The sequence below is a fragment of the Eulemur rufifrons genome, chromosome 1, assembly GCF_041146395.1.
Source record: "Eulemur rufifrons isolate Redbay chromosome 1, OSU_ERuf_1, whole genome shotgun sequence".
NCBI lineage: Eukaryota > Metazoa > Chordata > Mammalia > Primates > Lemuridae > Eulemur > Eulemur rufifrons.
Genome location: NC_090983.1, coordinates 90124635 through 90146369, shown reverse-complemented (window position 1 = coordinate 90146369; position 21735 = coordinate 90124635). Strand labels below are relative to the sequence as shown.

The 21735-nt window shown below is 33.9% G+C and overlaps 1 protein-coding gene across 2 annotated transcripts in view; it reads right to left on the bottom strand.

Annotated features, from left to right (window-relative positions):
* DPP10 (dipeptidyl peptidase like 10) overlaps window positions 1–21735 on the bottom strand; it is a 636385-nt gene that overhangs the window by 308102 nt on the left and 306548 nt on the right. The window contains exons 6-7 of one of the 2 annotated variants that reach the window (XM_069473419.1): window positions 14955–14986; window positions 13549–13575 (exon numbers count right to left, since the gene is read on the bottom strand). The exons of the other annotated variant lie outside the window; for it this stretch is intronic. Coding sequence (XP_069329520.1) covers window positions 13549–13575; window positions 14955–14986 — 59 coding nt within the window. The remainder of the gene's footprint in view (window positions 1–13548; window positions 13576–14954; window positions 14987–21735) is intronic. 2 annotated transcript variants of the gene reach the window in all.

Here is a 21735-nt window from a genome sequence, read left to right as displayed (position 1 = left end):
CCAGTTCTGATTGGTTAAATAATTGAGCCCTGATTGGGTGGTTTTCAATTCCCAAACCAGAAGTCTCTGTCAGATGTTTCTTTCAAACTGCTGGTGGAGCAGGGTCTGAGGGAGATTCTGGCATAGTTTATTTTAGCACTGACAACAGGAATTGGTTTGGCTTGATTGTAGGAAGGGAGGTCCAGGGACACTTTTACATCCTGCTGAGAACAGCATACTTGATTGCTCCCTCACCCAACTATGGTCACCTGGCTCTGTTTTAACTTTGAGCAGCTCAATTAGCCTTGGGGAGTCCATTGCTGTGGGGAGCGGTCTAGGCCTCCTAGTGTATCCGCCCAGGACATGCATAGTCAGGCCCTCCACCTATCCCTGTGGGACACGCCTGTGGGACACACCTATCCGGGGCTATAAAAGCAGCTTGCATTTCCTGTTCGAGGTCTCTCGCCATGTAACTGTTGTAGGTGCCTCATTAAACTACTGCTGGAAGAACTCCAACTGGTCGTGTCGTACTTGCTGGCAACTGCGGCGCGACACATTGCACTCTCAGCCAAAGGCATGCTTTACATTATATATATGCATATGTATGCATGTATGTATGATTATTCAGATGGATATAAAAACTTAGAATGGTCATCTTAGACATTTCAGTAAGAAAAAATTGTTAATACATTTTTCTACATTTTATACCTTAAAGAGTATGTTAATATTTTTATTGTTAGGAAAAAAAGGTCAAAAGGTCATTGAAAATTTTCAGTAAACAAAATGCTTTTATAGTTGCATGTGGTATTAAAATGAAAAGAAATATTGGCATTCTGTTTGTCATGATTTTCTGTTTCTGTGTTCTTACTGGTTGAATATTTATAAATAAAGATGACACTTGCAATAAAGATTACTCTCTTTAAAAGAAACTCCCAGGTGAAACAGATTAAAACACTAATACATAACTGATTGCTCTATTTGATGTCAAATAACAACTACACTGTACCTGACTGATTTTGAACCTGTAATCTAATAATTGAGCGGACTTGGTGGCAGAAGGAATTTAAACTACACAACAAAAGAGAAATATATTGAGGATGGAGAAATGATTGTATTTGAAATAGAGATATTTGTCTAATTCATATTTAAAGAGAGGGCAAACGAATTGATACATCAAAAACCTCCAAAATATATTTTAAAAAATTCAAAATAAATTGCATCTGAATTTTAAGCAAATGAGATAACTTGCATGGTATTTGCATATAAATCTATACATAAATAATTTTGTGCACCTTATGGGAGGGTGGTTTCCACAAGATTCCTCTCTATGAAGAACAGAAAAGGGTGAAGTAAGGGTTTTTTTTTTTAACATAGGGACCCCAAAAACACAATGACTAGGATAGGTAACTCACACTAATCAATATTTGGAAGTTTGAGTGGAATAATAAAAAGTATTATTTGTTCTTTGTCCCTGTTTCCTGACATAGAGGTCCAGAAACACTCGAAATCTCCTGAGGGATAAAAATGTCTTTTCTTATTCATAGCAAACTCCTTTCAACATCTGAGTTTATGGTAAGGAGACAAAAGAGGACTTTTTGCACGGGGTGGGGTAGTTTATAGCTTCAGGGTGGGGCTGGTCATCAGATGACCTCAACCATGTGAATATAAGGTTAGACTTGCAGCCCTCCTCCAAGACTTAATAGGGACGAAGAGCTAAAGATTTGAGATTGAACCTCCAGCCAGTGATTTAATAAATCACGCCTAAGTAATGAGGCCCTGATTAAAAAAAAATATTCTGAATATTGGTGAACAAACACATCAATGTACTGGGAAGGTGATGTACCCTAACTCCAAAAAAACAGAGGTTCCTGAGCTCGGTACCCTTTTGGGCATCACCCTGTGTACCTCTTCATCTAGCTGTTCTCTTGTTGCCTTTATGATAAACACTCCTAAGTATAGCTGTTTCTGGAGCTCTGTGAGTTATTCTAAGGAATCATCTAACCTGAAGAGGGTAACAGGAACCTTCTCACTTGCAGCCAAGATGGACAGAATGCAGGTGTCCTCAGGACTTGGGACTTGCAGCTGGCATCTGACGTGGAAGCAGCCTTGGGGAATTGAGCTTTTTCATCTGTGGAGTCTGCACTAATTCTTGGTAGTTAGTGTCAAAATTAAGAGATTTTGCCCTAAACTTGTAGGGTCTGCCCTAACTCCAGAGAGTTAGTATCAGAACTGAATTGAATAGTAGAACACCCGATTGGTATCAGAGAATTATTGCTGGAATGACATAATCTCTGAGCCAGATAGGCAAGAGGATGGAGTGGTCAGAAAGGAATACCATCTAACGGCAATGCTAAAATTTGGGGATTTTGCCAAGATAAGAGTGTTCATGACAATAATTCATCTCAAGAATTTTCATTTTTAATTTTTAAAAGTTCCATTTCAATAATAATGGAAATAACAGCAATAACAACAATGACACTTGCAGCTACTACTGGTTAGTCATCTATCATGTGATCTGCAAGTTACCAAGAACTTTGCACTTATCAACAATCCTTAGGAGTCATCAGGGCAATAATGTGAGCTAAGTATCCTTATTTTCTCTCTTTCTCTGTGTCTCTCTATTAACTTATTGTGCATTACAATTTGATAGAAATTAATCTAGGGAGGATTTAACGTAACATTGTAGACACAAGGTCATTTCTCCCCACATTACACTCTCAGGAATTGTATTCTTAAAGAAATGGTTAAGGGGACAGTATCAAATGTTCTATTGTTATTTAAAAATTGGTTAAGAGGTAATGTCATCATGTCTGTCCTGTGGGTATTAGAAAACTCCAACATCACAGTTGCTAAACTTTTCTCAAGGTCACAGAGAAACATATAAGCAAGACAATTCGGGAGGTGCCTGTTTTCATAAGCCTCGCATTCTCTCACCAGCAGGTTTTGGGTATTTTTTTTTTTTTTGGTAGAGAGCTTCTCTGTCTGAGGTCTGAATTATTTAATGGAAATCTCACCTCCCTCATCCCCATTTGATGTTCCTCACACAAATTAACTTCACGCTTTCACAGGTGCGCCTGTGCCTCCGGTAACAACATTTTAGTATCTTTTACAGTTCCTACAATTATCCAGTCTGGCACTTTATTAATTATCACTATACTGCCTCCAGCTTATGCAGCACGCAAACTGGGAAACTTTCCAGATATCTTTTCAGGGGCCTAAACTGCTGAACCTTCTCTGAATTTAAAGAGTTGCGAGCAGGTCACTGGTGCAGCAAACAAACTGCCTGATGACACACAAGCAGGAAATACATGTTGGCAGCTTAGTCAAGGGACCAAGGAATGCTAGAAATCTTAGGCCAGACCCTCTTAGTATAAGCCACTGATGTTATCATCTGTTGCATTGGGGGGATTAATTCTTCCTAGTAGCCACAGGAGACCCCTTAGTCAACATTATCCTAATTACAGACATTAAGTAGTTCCAGTTGAGTCTCAACTTGATATGGCTTCAAATTAGTGTTTTGGGAAGTTTATTATTGCCAATAATGTGATTATGTTACCTACATATTTAACAACTTAATTACCACTGAAATGAAAAAATACAGATATGGTTTCTACATGTGTTTATTCCCATTCTTCAGCAACGATGTCTACCAGTGCACTCTTTGACAGTCAATATGGTACGAAGGGTAATGAAATTAATGAATCCTGCCATCTAGAAACTTTCCACTGAAGGAAGGCAAGGTGGGATAAACAAAGTAAAATAAATATGCAGGGGATTAACTAAACCAATAAAACCAAAAAAGACAAGACATTTAATCAGGTTGAGAAACAAATGCATGATTTCAGGTGATTTCAAGCTGTTTGGGAGCATTTTGTTGTATGTCATGTGTGTGTATCATTCAGTTCTACACATACTCATGCACTGAACATACACTATATGACAAGCACCATGGTAGACACTGAAGAAGCTACAAAGTTGGGAAATGAAGTCTGCTAGGGCCTTTTCCATCTGATACTGGGCAGGATAAAACAAACATCATGAATATCTATAGCTGATAGCAGACCAGAGGTCCAAAACCCAAATGATTTAAATGACTAGATATGCAGAATAAGAGTGAAGCTATCTGAGTGAGAAGAGTATCAAAGGAGTGGTCAGGCTGTCTGTCTAGAAGGTGCAATAGCTCCTCAGCCCCAGATAAATACTGTCTTGCAGGAAAGTACACATATTGGTGCTGATTCTCCAAATTTTTTCAAGAAAAGTTTGAAATCTAAATTTTAACTTATAATCTCATGACGTTTTAAATTATAATTCAATCATTGTGCATATATATAAGGGCCAGATTCTGCCTAAGGGCTACCACTTTGCTAGTTTTGGGTAAAGTAATGATTGTGGTAAGCATGGATGATAGGAAAGAAGACAATGCAATGAGGTATAAAGAACAGAATTGCATCCTTCTCATAGATTTGGTAGTAACGTAAGTAAAAACTTCATGATCCAGTGTTTTCCAGTTAAATGCAGTTATAGACTACATTGTGAGAGTAACCTTCACAAAATGCACAAGTAGCTTAAAACAATTCCCAGGAAGGTGGGAGACGGTGGCATGAATTACTGTTAATATTAATAATGCATACATTATTATCAACATAAATATGGCAGAGCTAATCACTGTTCTCATGAATGGCAAAATCTAAAGCCAAGGAAGCAGCAAACCCAGATTCAAATTTAGAGATATTACCTTGGAGGCTGGGTAGAAAATGAGTTAGATCTGCTTATATCTTGAGGTCATGAGATCTGCTTGTCTCATGACAATCTAGACAAGCAATGCCAAGAAGTTAAGGAGGAAGCAGAGGCAGTGAGAGAAGGGACATGTACAAGGGAGACTGTGAATGAAAAAAAAAAAAAAAAGAATCTAAGGATTAGATTTGAAGACTGAGAAAGAAGGAAGTATACAAAATGACTCTGGGTTTCCAAGTTTTTATCACTGGATGAACTCTACTTTTGTAACATTATAACTTGGGGGAAAAAAGAAAAACATGCATATTCTGATGAAAATTTTATACATTCCAATTCCATATATGTTATGATTATACTCCCTGAAGGATAGCCTGTAGGAAATGCACAGGATTTGTGTATAAAAAGCCTGGAGTTTAAGAGAGATGCCTAAAATTAATTATACAGAGTATTAGATGAAAGATTATGCTCAATGCAAATGCATCACCTCTAAAGAAAAGTGACAAATCCCCTCAAATGACATGTTCTACCGGGAGTGGATCAGTAAAATGCAGTTATTATGAGTATTATTTACTATTACTTTTATTCTTTAAATGTGAATATTTTCTCCCTCCTATAAGTTTGTTCAACCTGCTCCACCTGTTATAATACCTTCACCTTTCCCTTTTTCCTATTCAAATTGTATTTCTCTAAAATATCATTCCAATCCTTCTCCTTTAAGGCTTCCCTGTCCTTCTTAGCTCAAGTGATTCATCTGACCTCACATGTATATAATTATATGTGCAGTTCATCTAACAATTGATCACTGTTTCTTGATTGCTCTTCCAGGTTGTTTAGAACTGCAATTTACATCTTTTATTGCCACAGTAATGTCCCTATTAAGAGGCTCCATTGCAATGATTCACCTTTGTCAGAAACATTATAACTGGAGGTAGAAATGAGATAATGATGGTGTTCCAAGATGTCAGATATTAAAGATCATGGCAAGAAATCATTAAACACAAACTTAAATGTCAGATGTGCCAGAAAATATAAAATATTCATTTGTATGGCTCGAGGCTGAGAAAAGACTGAACAAGAGGAGAATAAGAGATGTGGTTAAAATTAACACAACTTGGTTTGGAGAATTTGGTTGCCTTGAAATTGAGAAATGACAGTAAAGCAGGAACTGTGCAGTTGGCATGAGCATTGTTCTTGATCTTGGAACAAGCTGGTGGTAAAATTGTCTATAGGCATCTCTATTTGCAAAAAAATCCTGATTCAGGAACTTCAGCTGAATAATCCTGAAAGTATAAATGGGTACATCTTTAACAGCTAGAGAATGATGAAAACAAGAATGTAGGTCTTCATAGATCCTATAGTCCTTTTCCTACTCTCTCAAACTCCACCCCATCAAATTCCCTTAACACATAAACATACACACGCACCATTTACGTATAATTTATTTAGGGTATGTCTTCCCTCACTAGCCAGTCTCATTAGTTTATTGGTACCTGACAAAAATGTTTAGGAAAGTCATGTCTCATTCTAGAAAAATAAAATATGAATTTTTCAACATGTAATTAAGTATATATTAGGAATATTTTTCCTAATATTTTCCTTCACAGTGCAGTCTACACATGATTAAATTACCTGGCTTGAGCACGAGGAAGGGATTTAAAAAGCCAGTTGGCCTTAGGAAGATGGGAGGAGGGAGAAGGGTTACTATTGACTTGAAAAGAAGAGAAGGGACATTAAGAGAAGCTGGAAAGACAGCAGTCCACAGAATGATGTCAATGCTGGGCCCTTTTTCACTGCCTGACTTCACATGAGAGGAAAAGAAAAAAAGAAAAATAGATAGTTTTTTTTTTTCTTTTAGCTCCAAACAAAACCATATTTTGTTCTCTATAGTTATAACTGTATGTATGAAGAAAATTTTTAAATAAAACCTTTTATTGTATATTTTTTCATGTTCTAATTTCTTAGCTACCCAAGTAGTATAGCGCTTGAATTATATTTCTTTTGTGCTACTCACAACATCTATGTTGTGTAAATATAATCAACGATTTCTCTCTCTATATATATTTTTTGGTACCATGCCTTTTATTGATACTGGAATATTTTATAAAACAATTCAATGCAGAAAATGCCATGGTTCAATGAGGTACTTTTGAAGACTATTGAATCAGTACCTACTAATCCATGTAGACTACCTCATACATATCTTTATTGCTCAATAAATGTAAACAGCCAAAATAATATTCTATTGATTTATATCATAGGCCATATACTAAAACATTTAAAAAACAATTTTTAACAGAAGGTAAAAATTAATGGTCACTGAATTCTATTAATAACTTAAAAATAAAAAAAGAGAGCATACAAGGTGACTTTGAAAAGAATGGCAGTATTTCTCTACCCAAAACTCAATAAATTAGAAAAGATATGGCTGAAAAAAAGAAAGAAAGGGATCTTGTAACTTGCATATTTATGCAAATTATTTCTTTGAAGTTCAGTTTGTGCTGGTCTAATGACTCTTCAAATTGTCTTAGTGCTTTCTAATCATCATATTTCAAATAAATGCTTTTATTTTAAATGATGGTGTTACATTCAAGTACTGCTGCATTAAAGAATACAAGAAAAAGAAAGAAAGTAAAAGCTACAGAAGTCTTAAAAAGTATCACATAAGAATTTCTGGATAAGTTTTCCTTACCATGGCCTTATGCAATGTGTCTGATATGTTTATAAAATAAGACGTATGGACTATAGTTGTCCAATAGCAAATTACTTAAATTCATTCGTATTCCATCAGGCAGATTTTAGAGAGTATGATTACATAAATGTAAATAATATAGTTATTTTATAATATAATATGCAGATTTCAAGTGTTTCAGTTAGTAATATGATTTCATTTCTGGTATAGACAAAGAGATGGCTACCAAAAGCTTTTCAATTCCCATATTCATAAAATAAAGGGAAACTATAATGTACAATATTTATTTGATTAAAAAATTAAAAATTTTTTATCTTAGCTGAATTTTCTTTTTTAAATGGGATAGAACTGGAGAACAATAGTACTTTGAAGAGTAAATATTCTTGACAGATGGTCAATTTTTCCTGTGGTTCAAAGGATCTTAAAGTTACTATAACATTGTTAATTTAGTATTATAATTAATAATTCCAAATAACAGGAGAAAACATAGGTTACTAATTAAAAATAGTATTTACTTGTGGCAGATTTCATATATTCTTAACTATTCCTCAATACTATCATATGTGATATTGCTATAGTTTGAATGTTTGATGCCTCCAAACCTTATATTGAAATTTGATCTCCAATGTTGCAGGTGGGACCTGATGAAAAGTGTTTGGGTCATGGGATCAGATCCCTCATGAATGGCTTGGTGCCATTCTCCTGGTAGTGATTTACCAAATCTATTAGTTTCCAAAAAAGCTGCCTGTTAAAAAGAGCCTGGCATCTACCCTCTCTCTTTCTTCCTCTCTCACCAAGTGATCTCTGTACATGCCTACTCCCTTTTGTTTTCCACCATGAATGGAAGCTTCCTGAAGCCCTCACCTGATGAAGATGCTGGTGACATGCTTCTTGTACAGCCTTTAGAACTGTGAACCAAATAAACTTCTTTATAAATTACCCAGCCTCAGGTATTCCTCCATAGTAACACAAAACAAATATAGATATTTACTTGTTCTTTTCCATTTTCTCTCTTGAATTGGATTGATCATAACTTTTGTCTCTTAACATGTTATTTATGATAAATTTAGCAAATAAAAATACAAGATGCCCAATCAAATTCGAGAATCAGATAACAGATATATTATGATATATAAAGAGAACAGCAAATCATATAACCATGAAAATCACATGAAAAGAATGGGATCACCTATAGTCATAAAAAAGTGAATTATAGCTAAATGCAAATGACTGTGAATCAGTAACAGAATGCTGAATGTTAAAGGGAAATATAAGAAGATCATGCACTGCCTGATGCTTCTTTTAAAAGCTCAAAGTCAACCAAGACTAAATAATACATCACGTAGGCGAACATGTATTTGTAGCAAGGCAAACTGAGTTAGACATTCGCCAGACTCCCAGGGATATAAAAATAATTTACACAGTGAATTAGTTTAAAAGTTGAGTTGTCATTTACTAAACTTCCACTTGAATGTTCCAAAGCTGAATCATGTTCATTATTGTCAATTTTCTCAGAAAAGTCCATGAATAGCTGTTAAGCACAATTGAGGAGACCAGCAGTTATTCACAACTGTGGCTCAACAGACCTTCCTGTTACTGTTTCTTGATCTATATGTGCAATTGTTTTCTTATGGTACATACCCAGGGAGGAATTTGTGGGTTGTAGGGCATGTGAATGTTCTACTTCACAAAATAATGACAAACTGTTACCCAAAGTAAAAACACAAATTATACTCCTGCTATCAATGAGTAATAAGCTCTGTTATTAAATATTTCCCATTCTTTCTAATACTTGGTAATATCAAAGTTAAACCTTGCAAGTAAGATAGGTACAAAATACTGTCTCTTTGTTGATAAATATTTCTGTTTATAAATTATGTTAAGATCTTTTTGTTTATGAACAATACATTTTTTTGGTGAGAAGTATATTTATACCTTTTGTTCATTTTTTAATTGATTTGGAAGTATTTTATATTAATTACATTAACATTTTCAGTGTTAACTAATGCTTTTCACCATATCTTTATCATTTACAACTTAGCATATTGGTTGCATATATGCTAAAATATCTGTATTTTCTAACTGTAACATGAGATTATAATAGACACAGGATACAAACAACAAAAAATATAAGGATATGGCCAGGCATGGTGGCTCATGCCTGTAATCCCAGAACTTTGGGAGGCTGAGGCAGGAGAATTGCTTGAGCCAGGAGTTTGAGACCAGCCTGGGCAATGTAGTGAGACCCCGTCTTTATAAAATATAAAAAATTAGCCAGGTGTAGTGTCATGTGCCTATAGCCCCAGCTACTTGGGAGACTGAAGCAGGAAGATCTCTTGAGCCCAGGAGTTTGAGGTTGCTGTGAGCTATGGGTGTGCCACTGCACTCCAGCCCAGGCAACAGGATGAGACTCTGCCTCTAAGAAAAATAATAATAATGAGGATATGACAAGTAAGAAGATTCTAAATATGCAATTCATTTGAAAAAAACAAAGAATAACAAGGCTCAGGTTTTCAGCTTTGAACGTCAATATTTCTTGAATATGTGAGCAAATGGAATATCACACCTCATGCTCTGGATTCATAATAATAAATTGATTTGCTGCTTCTTGATTATTTGTCACTATGCATTTGGTAAACAGAGATATCATAAGTGACCCTTGTCTGCCAAAGCAAAGAGCAATAGTAAAGGAAAAGAGTAATATTAAGTTTACTTCCCTGGTGGTGAGAATTTTCTGCTTACTTGCGGAAAGAAAGAGAACCTATAAAATCAAGTCAAATCCAGCAGAATGACAATAAAGAACAATTGGGTGCTGCCTCCAGATTCAATGTCCTGAGCCAAATTCCCTGCTTTCAAGTAGGACAAGGTTCTCTTTTCTTGTCTCACAGTCACAGTTGCCAGCATTGCTGGTCTCCTCAAGCTGCACTTAGGAGCTAAATTAAATATTCACCAGTTAAGTTGACATTTACTTGCATTTTAATAATACAAAGCCAAAAGTCATTTTTTTCTATTGTCCTCTTTCTCAGAAATGTTCATGAATAGCTTCAGTCTTTTTTGAAACATTGAATACTAAGATCAGTCTCTTTCTTTCATATTTTAAAATGAGGTTGTATTAAAATGGGGTTATATTAATTCTAATGCTTGATGAAGGTGTTCAGTTTGCATGGTTTTTTTAAATTAACTTTGTTTCATTTGGAAAATTGAGGGAAATTTTAGGGGTTAACATTTCCAAGTCTATGGGGCAGATGATTCTTCTAACTTTTATTGAACAGGTAGTTATAGCTGAATAAGTTCATTATAAAAATTGTCTCACAAGTTTTCTCTTTGTTTCTCCTTCCCTTTCATGCATTCATTTTTTTCAGACCAGTTAATAACAGATGCAGGTCTACTAAAAGGTTCGAAATACAGAACATCTTTTCACCATATTCTCTAAATGCTGGTGAATGAATAATTGCAGTGAGCTTCAGGCTAAGTAAAAATATCTAAAGAAAAAAAATGTCACTGCACATGAGCATCATTTGCAAAGCCCCAATTTGAAAGGCTTATACAAAGAAACTCATATACACAAAAAATCAAACCAATTGACAATGCATATATGAAAAAGATGATGCTTAACCTTTCTTATAATTAAATAACTGAAAATCAATATAACAATTAAATGTTATTTTTCATCAGCCAAATTGATAATAATTAAGATATATGACAATACCCAGTGATAACAAGAGTAGACTAATAGGTAAGTAATTACACCATATACTATTGGTGGATGTGAATACTGGAATTTGATACTACCTAATAAAATTCAAATTGACCTTTCGTTTGACTCACCAGTACTGCTGGTATGCTTTTAGCCTACAAATATATTTGAAACATGGCTGTCAAGGTTTTATTTGTTTGTTTTGTTTTTTTAGCAGTTGTGTAATAGGAAAATAAACAAAATGTACAAGAAAATTCTATGTAACCATTAAATTACATTAGAAAAAAATAACAGGGTTCATACAAAAAGATCTTCAAGTTACATTATTAAGTGGATGAAAAGTATAAATCGTCCATACTGTTGAAATTAAATATACTGTACACAAACATACACACACACTTACATACACACATTCACATACATATATTTATGAGTTCATTTATTTTAGAATATTATATAATTTACACAGAGTTCTATGAAGACATATGCAGACATATTTGTGGAGAATTTTTTTATAGATACAAATATTTACATGGCTACCTTCAAAAAGGGGTACTGAGTGATGAGAAGAGAATTTTTTTCAATATATATACATCTGGACAAGTTCTAACAGAACTTTCTGTGATGATGGGGATGTTTTATATCTACATTGTCCAGTGTGGTAGCTGCTGGTTTTATTTGGCTATTGAACACTTGAAATGTGGCTGGTGTGACTGAGGACAGAATTTTTAATTTTATATGATTTTAATCAATTTAAAAATAAAGTTACATAGTTCCATGTAGCTAGTGACTCTCATATTGGATAGCACAATATGATATTAATATTTTCTAGCATGTTTTCATCCTCTTGTTTTCAAAAATGTTAATGGAGGAGATTGAAAATAATATTTGCATTCATAACTAGACTATGTTTTATAAAAATATCTGGCAAATGTTACTATATTTAAAGGACATATATAAATGATATGTAGAGTGGAACATAAACACTAATAAAAAAGAAGAAGGAAAGCCATCGATCTAAAGACTAAAGACAGAGAAGAAAAAGGGAAAGGAGTAGAAAAAAATTTCAAAAAATAATGACCTGAAACTTCCCAATTTGATGACACATATTAATGCACCTATTGAAGAAGCCCAAAAAATTCTAAGTAGAGCAAACAAACAAAGATTCTCACATAGACACTTCAAAGTCAAATTGACAAAACTCAGACAAAAAGAAAATCATAAAAATGGCCCAAGAAAAATAACATCATGTACAAGGAATCCTCAGTAAGATTAACAGCTGACTTTTCATAAGAAATCGTAGGGGGCAAAAAAAGTATTAGGATGACATCTTCAAAGTATTAAAAGGAAAAAAAAAAATGATTGTCAACAAAGAATTCTATGTTGAGCTAAACTCTCACTCAAAAAGGAAGGAGCAAGTAAACCATTTCTAGATAAACAAAACCTGACAGCATTTATTACTATCAGACCTACCCTAGAAGAAACACTACAGGAAGACCTTCAGGCTGAAATGAAGAAACACTAAACAGTAACTGAAGGCATAAAATGACCTAGTAAGGTTATTATGAAAGACAGAATTAATATATTTTGCTTGTAAATCCTTTCTTCTCCTATCTGTTTTGTAATATAGCTTCACACATACTAATAAAACTGTGTTGATTTCATTATAATGTTTAAAGATACAACTTATATGACAATAAGAGTACAAAAGAGAGGGAAGTATGAAGGTAATTTGGAATAACTTTTGTACACTATTGAAATTAAGTTAATATTTAATCTGAACATTATTTCATATTAAGATGATAGTTGAAATTCCAAACTCAATGGCTAAAATAAATAACTCAAAAAATATAGTAAAAAAACCGATATTGAATATAAAAGGTATAGTAGAAAATATTTATTTAACAAAAAAGAAGTCAGAAATCAAAGAATGGAGAAACAAGAATGACATAACAGATATAGAAAAAATATCAAATGGCTGACATAAGTCCTGCCTTATCAATAATTGCATTAAGTACAAATAGTTCAAACACATGAATCAAAAAGTGATGGTTGACAGAATGGATAAAAATAAAACATTATCCAACTATATACCATATAAAAAGGACACATTCTAGATTTAAGACACAAATAGGGTGGAAAAGATATACAATTCAAGTAGTAAATAAAGCAGAGATAGAATAAGTTCACTAATATCACACAAAATACACTCTAAGGCAAAAAATGTTACTAGAGACAAAAAGAAATAGTGTAACGATAACATGGCCATTTTATCAGAAAAATATAACATATATGCACCTCATAATAGAGTCCCAAAATACATGAAACAAAAATTGACAGAATTGAAGGGGAAATAAACATTTTACCAATAATAGTTGGAGAATTCAAATTCTCAATATCAGTAATGTATAGAACCATTAGGCAAAACATCAACAAGGTAAGGGAAGACCTGAGCAACATTATAAAGCAAAAAGATCTTACTGGCATTGAAAATACTAACAGAATATACATTCTAATGAGGTCCACACAAATGATTCTCTAAGATATACCATATCTTAGGCCATAAAAGAAGTCTCAACATATGTAAATGTATTGAAATTATGAAAAATGTGTTCTCTGACTGCAACAGAATTAGAAATCAATAATGGAAGTCATTTTGGGAAATTCACAAATATATGGACATTAAATAATAGTTGCCTAAAAAAACCAATGGGTCAAGAATGATATAGCTAGGGAAATGAGAAAATGCTATGAGAACAATAAATATTAAAACACAAACTACCAAAATTTATGATATATAGCTAATATAGAACTAGGGGAAAAATTTCTAGCTGTGAATACCTATATCATAAAAGAAAAAAGAGAGAAAAAAGGAAAGAAAAGAAAAAAAATGTACCTCAAATTGCTAGTTTTACCTTCTATCTAAAAAAAAGTAGAAAAAAGATAAGTTAACACAAGCAAGCAGAAGGTAGGAAATAAAGATTGCAGTGGAAATAAATTAAATCTGGACTAGAAAAACAATGGAGAAAATCAATAAAACCAAGAGTTGGTTCCTTGAAAAGAAAAATAAAACTAACAAAGCTTTAGCTAGATGGATGACAAAAAAATTAAATTCAAATTACTAAAATCAGGCATGATAGAGGGGCATACGTACTGACCTTACAGAAATAAAAATATAATAAAAAATACAGTAAAAATGGTATGTCAACAAATTAGATTATTTAGATCAATAGAACAAAGTTAGAAAGATACAAGTTTCCAAAACCAACATAAATTTTGGAAAAAAATATGTAATTGAAATAGGTCTGTAACATGTAAAAGAATTAAAATATTAATGGTAGTCAGAAAATTTTTCACCAAAAAGAAGCCCATGGCTTGATTGGTGAGTTCAAATAATAACACTAATCTTTTGCAAACTCTCCCAAAAAATAAAAAGAGAGAACGCTTTGCTACTCATTCTTTTAGGCCAATATTATCTTGATACCAAAACCAGAAAAAAAATCACTAGAAAAGAAAGCCACAGACTGATATCTCTTATGAATATAAACAGAAATTCTGAACAAAATACCAAGAAACAGAACCCAACAATATATATAAAGGATTATATACCATTGTGAAATGGGATTTATCCTAGAAATACAAGTTTTGTTAATTGTTCAAAAATCATTTAATATAAAACATCATATCCATAGAAAAAAATTTTAAAGACATAAATACCTCAATCAATGCAGAAAATGCACTTAGCAAATTCCAACACTCTTTCATGATAAAATACTAAACAAACTAGGAATAGAAGAGAACGTTCCCGACTTAATAAAGTGTATCTACAAAACACACGCACACAGAGCTACCAACATATTTAATAGAAGGAGATTGAATGTTTGTCCCTAAAATCAGAGACAACACACGGATGTCTGCTGTTATCATTTCTATTCAATATTGTACTGGAGGATCTTGCCGGGGAAATTAGGCAAGAAAAAGAATACAATGCTTCTAGATTGAAAAGGAAAAACTAAAACTACCTTTTTTTTTTTTTTTTTTTTTTGAGACAGAATCTCATTCTGTTGCCCTGAATAGAGTGCTATGGCATCAGGCCTAGCAACCGCAAACTCCTGGGCTCAGGTGATCCTCTTGCCTCAGCCTCCCCAGTAGCTGAGACTACAGGTGTGTGGCCCCAAGCCCAGCTAACATTTTTCTATTTTTAGTAGAGACAGTGTCTTGCTCTTGCTCAGGCTAGTCTCAAACTCCTGACATCAAGCAATCCTCCTGCCTCAGCCTCCCAGAGTGCTAGGATTACAGGTGTGAGCCACCATGCCCACCCTAAAACTACCTTTTTAACAGAATACATGTTTTTACATTTGGAAAATCCTAAGGAGTCTACTAAAACATACTACTAAACAAGTTTAATGATATAGCAGGATAAAACAGCAATATACACAAATTATTACATTTCTGTGCACTAGCTGCAAACAATCCAAAGATGAAATGAAGTAAGCAATCCCATTTATAATAGCCACAAAAATAATGAAATATGTATGAATTTTTTAAAAGTATAACATTTGTACACTGAAAACATAAAGCATTATTTTACAAAATTTTTAAAAGCTCTAAATAAAATAAAAGACAGTGCAAGCCCATGGATCAGAAAATTTAACTTTGTTAAGATAGCAATATTTTCTAAATTGATATACAGAGGCAATGCAATCCCTATCAAAATCAAAATATCAGCTTCCTAATTTTTTTTGCTAAAATTTACAAGTTGACCTTAAAATTTATATGGAAATGCAAGGGATCCAGAAATCCAATTTTGAAAAAGAACAATGTTCAAGAACTCACACATCTCAATTTCAAGTTTTACTATGAAGCTACAGTAATCAAAACTGTGCTACCAGCATAGGAATAGACATATATTAATAGATCAATAGAATAGAGAGTCCAGAGATAAACTCATGTATCTGTGTTCAATTAACATTGATAAGGGTGCCAAAATCATTGGATGGGGAGAAAATAATTTTTTTTCAAAGAAAAAGTTGCATGGACAATGGTATGCCCACTCGCAAAAGAATGCATTTGTACCTCATTTCTCATGTCATATTCAAAAATCAACTCACCATGAATCATAGAGCTAAATGTAAGAATAAAAACTATGATACTCCTAAACAAAAAAAATAAGTTAATTTAAATTAAGAACAAACTGCATAAAACAAAAGAAAAAATAAATTTGACATCATCGGTATTAAAATCTTATACATCAAAGGACACCATCCAGAAAGTGAAAGACAGCATGCCTGGGAGAAGACATTTGGAAATCATGTATTTGACAAGAAACTCCAATTTTCAATATATACAAAGAATAGTTCAACAATAGGAAGACAAAAAGCTCTATTTAATATGTGGGAAAAGGATTTGAACTAACATTTCTCCAAAGAAGATATACCAATGGTCAATACGCACATGAAAAAACCCTCAATGTCATCAATTAATTAAGGAAATATAAATCAAAGCCATGATAGGATATTACTTCATACGTACTAAAATGGATAAAATCAAATAGATAACACACATTGTAGAGGATGTGAAGAAATCAGGCCCCTCTTATACTGCTGGTAGAAAGACAATAACTTTGGAAGATAATTTTTCCATTCTTCAAGATGCTAAACATAGAGTTCCCATATTACTCACAATTCCACTCCTCAAGAGTGGAAACATACCAAATGAAATGAAAATGTATGTCTACACCAAATCTGCACACAAATAAATGTTCATAGAAGCATTATTTGTAATAGTCAAAAAGTGGAAAAAACTTAAATGTCCATTAATTGATGAATGAACAAAAAGTGGTACATTTATACAATGAAATATTATTTATCAATAAAAAAGAATGAAGTACTGATGAATGCTAACACATAGATAAACCTAGAACCTATTGTGCTAAGTGAAAGAAGCTAGTCACAAATGGCTACACATTGTAGATTCCGTTTACCTGAAATGTACAGAGTAGGCAAATCCACAGAGACAAAACATATTAATAATTGTCTGAGGCTGTAGAGGGAGAGGTGGGGATGGGGAAGGGCTGTTAATGTGTAAAGGTTTCTTTTGGGACTGTTGAAAATATTCTAAAATCAGATAGTGGTGATGGTTGCACAATTCTGTGAGTAAACTAAAAACCATTGAATTGTACACTTCAAATGGGTAAAAGTTATGGTATGTGAAATAAATCTCAATAAAACTTTTACATACACACACACAGAAATATCACTGTATCTATCTGGTCTCTCTGTCTGTCTATCTATTTATCTATTATCTATTCAGAGAAACAGAGAAGGAGAAAATTAGGGAAAAAGAGAAAAAATAAATAAATTGATGAGCAGTATAATGAAGTCAGAATGAATTAGTATAATGTCCATGCTCTAAATTCTTTCATAACTGTTAGAAGTAAGCTTTAAATTTAGGTCTTATTTTCCTGTTAGCCAAAAACTAGAAAAAAATATCAATTACATGAGTCACCTTTTACTTATGTAAATGTGACTTACTTAAGACATGAGTAGATTTTCCTGAAACTAAGGTTTAAGAAACATTTCAATGTCTAGCAAGCAATGAATACATTTAAGGATGAAATAAAATTTCTTCTAACATTTATGTAAGTTTCTAGAGCATCCTACCAATTAACAATGTTTCCAAAATAATAAAGATATGTTGTGAAGAATCAAGTAATTGTTTTCTGTCCTCAGATCTTTGCCGAAAATAAATATTATTCATTTTCAGTAATCAGAGCACCACTTCAGTTGCTTGTTATCTTGTTATCTCATGGGCTCAAATTTTAATGGGCAGGGAAAATCTTTTTTTGTTTGTTTGTTTATAAATTATTTTTGTGGATGACTCAAATTTTATAAAAGTTCATTAAGTTTCCTTTTTCTCCTGTGTTCTTTTACAGACCACTATGAATGTAGTATTTTCAGAAATGATAATATGTGAAGAAGAAAATAAATATAATTAATTCAAAAAATATGCATTAAATGTCTATTTTGTGGTATGCCATCATTACACTAGACACAAATTTGGCTAAGACTTGGTTGGCCTTTTCTCTTAAGAAATTCATAAACTAGTGAGAAGTTTCATGAAAGATAAAAAATATATCACAACTACTTAATCAAAAGGTAATAGACAATCAAATCTGGCTTTGAATAAGCTTATACATTTCTGTATTTCTAAATCAATAAAAACTTCATTAAAGACGTCAACATCAACTATTTTTTAGTGAAAGCCTTAATTACAACATTTGAATCAAGAAATTTGACATTTTTAAATATTGATAGTTATCCCCACTGATTACTAAATATAGCTTAACAGGTATTTTCATCCAACCAAACCCTCAAACCTAGTTCTTAACCAGGCTCCCTCACCTCAATGGTTAACTCCCCCATACATTAACTCATACCACCAAAATCTCAGGAATTATCCTCGCTACCTCTTTCTAACCACTGTCTCCAACCACTATCATTCTCATTCTGTTACTTTATTTTACTTCTTGCTATTTTTCAAATCTTTCACTTCTTGACTGCCACTGCCTAAGTCCATTTTCTTACGATCTCAAGCCTAGGTCATACAATAGTCTATTTGTCCTCTCCTGAGCCACAACTTTAATTTATTCTCTAACTTTACCAGAGAGATCTTTGTTTCAAAAGCAAATCTCATCATTTTTGAAAATCCAACACTATGATCCAAATGAGGTGGCTGCTACCTCTTTCCCCAACCTCATCTGTCCCCTCCTTCCTTGTTCTCTCCTGCCACACTGGCACCCTTTAGGAGTTTCCAATGCTCCAATGCTCATGCTAGTCCCACAGCCCGTAACCTCTATTCTACCCTAGTAAACTTCTCTCTACTCACCTTTATTTCATTAGAGCAGCTTTCTATGACTTATTCAAAATAGATCAGGTTAATATATTAGAAATTCTAATATGGACTTTGAGCAATAAAAATGAAAGTAATATTTTACTTTTATGGTTATATTCCTATACTTCACTTTTATTTCATATCATAGATTGTAAATGTTTATACATCTAATTATTTAATTAGTACATGCTTCTTTTAATAGACTATGAAATCACTATTGCAGAGACTCTTCTATTTTCTTACAGTTGTATCTTCAGCAGCTATTACAGTATGGGGGATGATAAAGGTATATAAAAATTATTGAACGAGTCTGGGTGTGGTGGTATCCTACTACTTTGGGAGGCTAAAGTGGGAGGATTGCTTGAGGCCAGGAGTTTGAGACCAGCCTGAGCAAGAGGTGAGGCCCTGTCTCTACAAAAAATAGGAAAATTAGCCAGGCATGGTGGCATGTGCTTAGCTACACAGGAGGCTGAGGCAGGACCATTCGTTTGAGCACAGGAGTTTGAGTTTGCAGTGAGCTATGACGATGCCACTGCACTCTAGCCTAAGTGATAGAACGAGACTCTATCTCAAAAAAAAAAAAAAAATTATTGAATGACTCAATCAAGTAATAATAAACAAAATAATATATGCATTTCTATGTTCTATGTAAATTTGGTAATTTTATTGCAATTTTTTTAACCAAATCTCTGAAAATTTCTCTATTGTACTTTTTTTTTTTTTGAGACAGAGTCCTGCTCTGTTGCCAGGGCTAGAGTTCTTGCCATGGTGTCAGCTTAGCTCACAGCAACCTCAGACTCCTGGGCTCAAGGAATCCTCCTGCCTCAGCCTCCCAAGTAGCTGGGACTACAGGTGTGTGCCACAATGCCCAGCTAATTTTTCTATTTTTAGTAGAGACGGGGTCTCACTCTTGCTCAGGCTGATCTCAAACTCCTGAGCTCAAGCCATTCTCCCTCCTCAGCCTCCCAGAGTGCTGGGATTACTGGTGTGAGCTACCACGCCCAGCCTATTGTACTTTTATATACAAAAACACACATAAACATATACATTTAACAACTAAATACTAAACAGACTATTGGCAAAATTTGTCGAAAAATATTAAAAATAGAATTACCCATTTAATGACATTTAAAAACCTAGGAGACAATGTTGATCCCTCCATTTCCAACAGGCTGAAAGTAATTAGTGAAGAAAGCCCTGCCCACCCCGTCTCCAAACAAATCCTCCATCAGCCTCCTTTTTACCTTCTCCATTAGCACCTTTGTACATGGTTCAAGCCCTGTATCTTCTCTCACTTGTACATTTGCAGTAGCCTTAAAAGTGGGTCTCTCGGTTTCTACTTTAATACCACTAGAATGAGTTTCTCAAAAAGTAGACAGAATGTTCTTTAAAAATACGACTGAAATATTACTACTTTTTTTCTTCAAATTGTGCCTATTGCTCACAAAAACGAAACCTTGATCTACAAAATTCAACATAATATACCCTCTGGTTATCTCACTGAGTTCTTATTGTTCCATTCTCCACATCCACACACACTATATATATAGTGTTCTTAGAATAGATCTATACAGTTTGCAGCCTAGATTCTTTGTAATTATTGTTCTTGCAACCTACAAAACTCTTCAACTTGACCTTGAAATGTTACCTCCATTGTGGGCTTTTCCTAAGCACCTGATCATTCTCTAGCCTTCACCCTATGTTATTTTTCCACAAAGATTTAATACTGGCTGACATTTTCTTGTATTTTTACTTGAGTATTTGTTTATTCTTAGTCTGAAAAACTTGCTTTGTTCACCATTGTATCTACAAAACCTGGAATATCTGACACATAGCAGGGATCCAATAAACAGGTGAAAAATAACAAACTAATAAGACAAAATGCGTCATTTCAACAATGTTGCAAAAACATTATCAAGAAGTAGAGGTAGGCCAGGCGGTGGCTCACGCCTGTAATCCTGGCACTCTGGGAGGCTGAAGTGGGAGGATCGTTTGAGCTCAGGAGTTTGAGACAAGCCTGAGCAAGAGTGGAGACCCTGTCTCTACTAAAAATAGAAATAAATTATATGGACAACTAAAAATATAGAGAAAAAATTAGCCAGGCCTGGTGGCGCATTCCTATAGTCCCAGCTACTTGGGAGGCTGAGGCAGGAGGATCGCTTGAGCCCAGGAGTTTGAGGTTGCTGTGAGCTAGGCTGATGCCACGGCACTGTAGCCTGGGCAACAGAGTGAGACTTTGTCTCAAAAAAAAAAAAAAAAAAAGAAGTAGAGGTAGAAAAATCTCTACACATTTTTAAGAGAAGGAATAATTTCATATTTAAACAAGATTATTTCAGCCAGATTTATCAGGGGAAGAAGAGAAGAGAAGCAATGTGGTGTTTCATAATAGGTGTTGCTGGCTTGGTGGCGGTAGTGCGTGTGGGGATGTGTGTGTGTGTGCGTGTGTGTGTGTGTGTATACATATGTGTGTGTGTGTGTGTGTGTGTGTGTAATTCAGCCAATGCTGTTTCCCTTTGTTCAGATAGGCAGGATTTCAACAAGAATTGAAAATATTTGGATGGAAGGAATGATGACACAGGCGGTAGTTATTGAGATATTCAAAATGTGCTAAAAAGAAATACAGTGACTGCAGCCAAGTAAAACAACCAAAACCTTTTTTTCTCTTTTCCATTCATTTTATAATGTTTTCTACATAACTAGCTGGTAGTAAGATAGATAGATAGATAAATATAGACAAATAGAG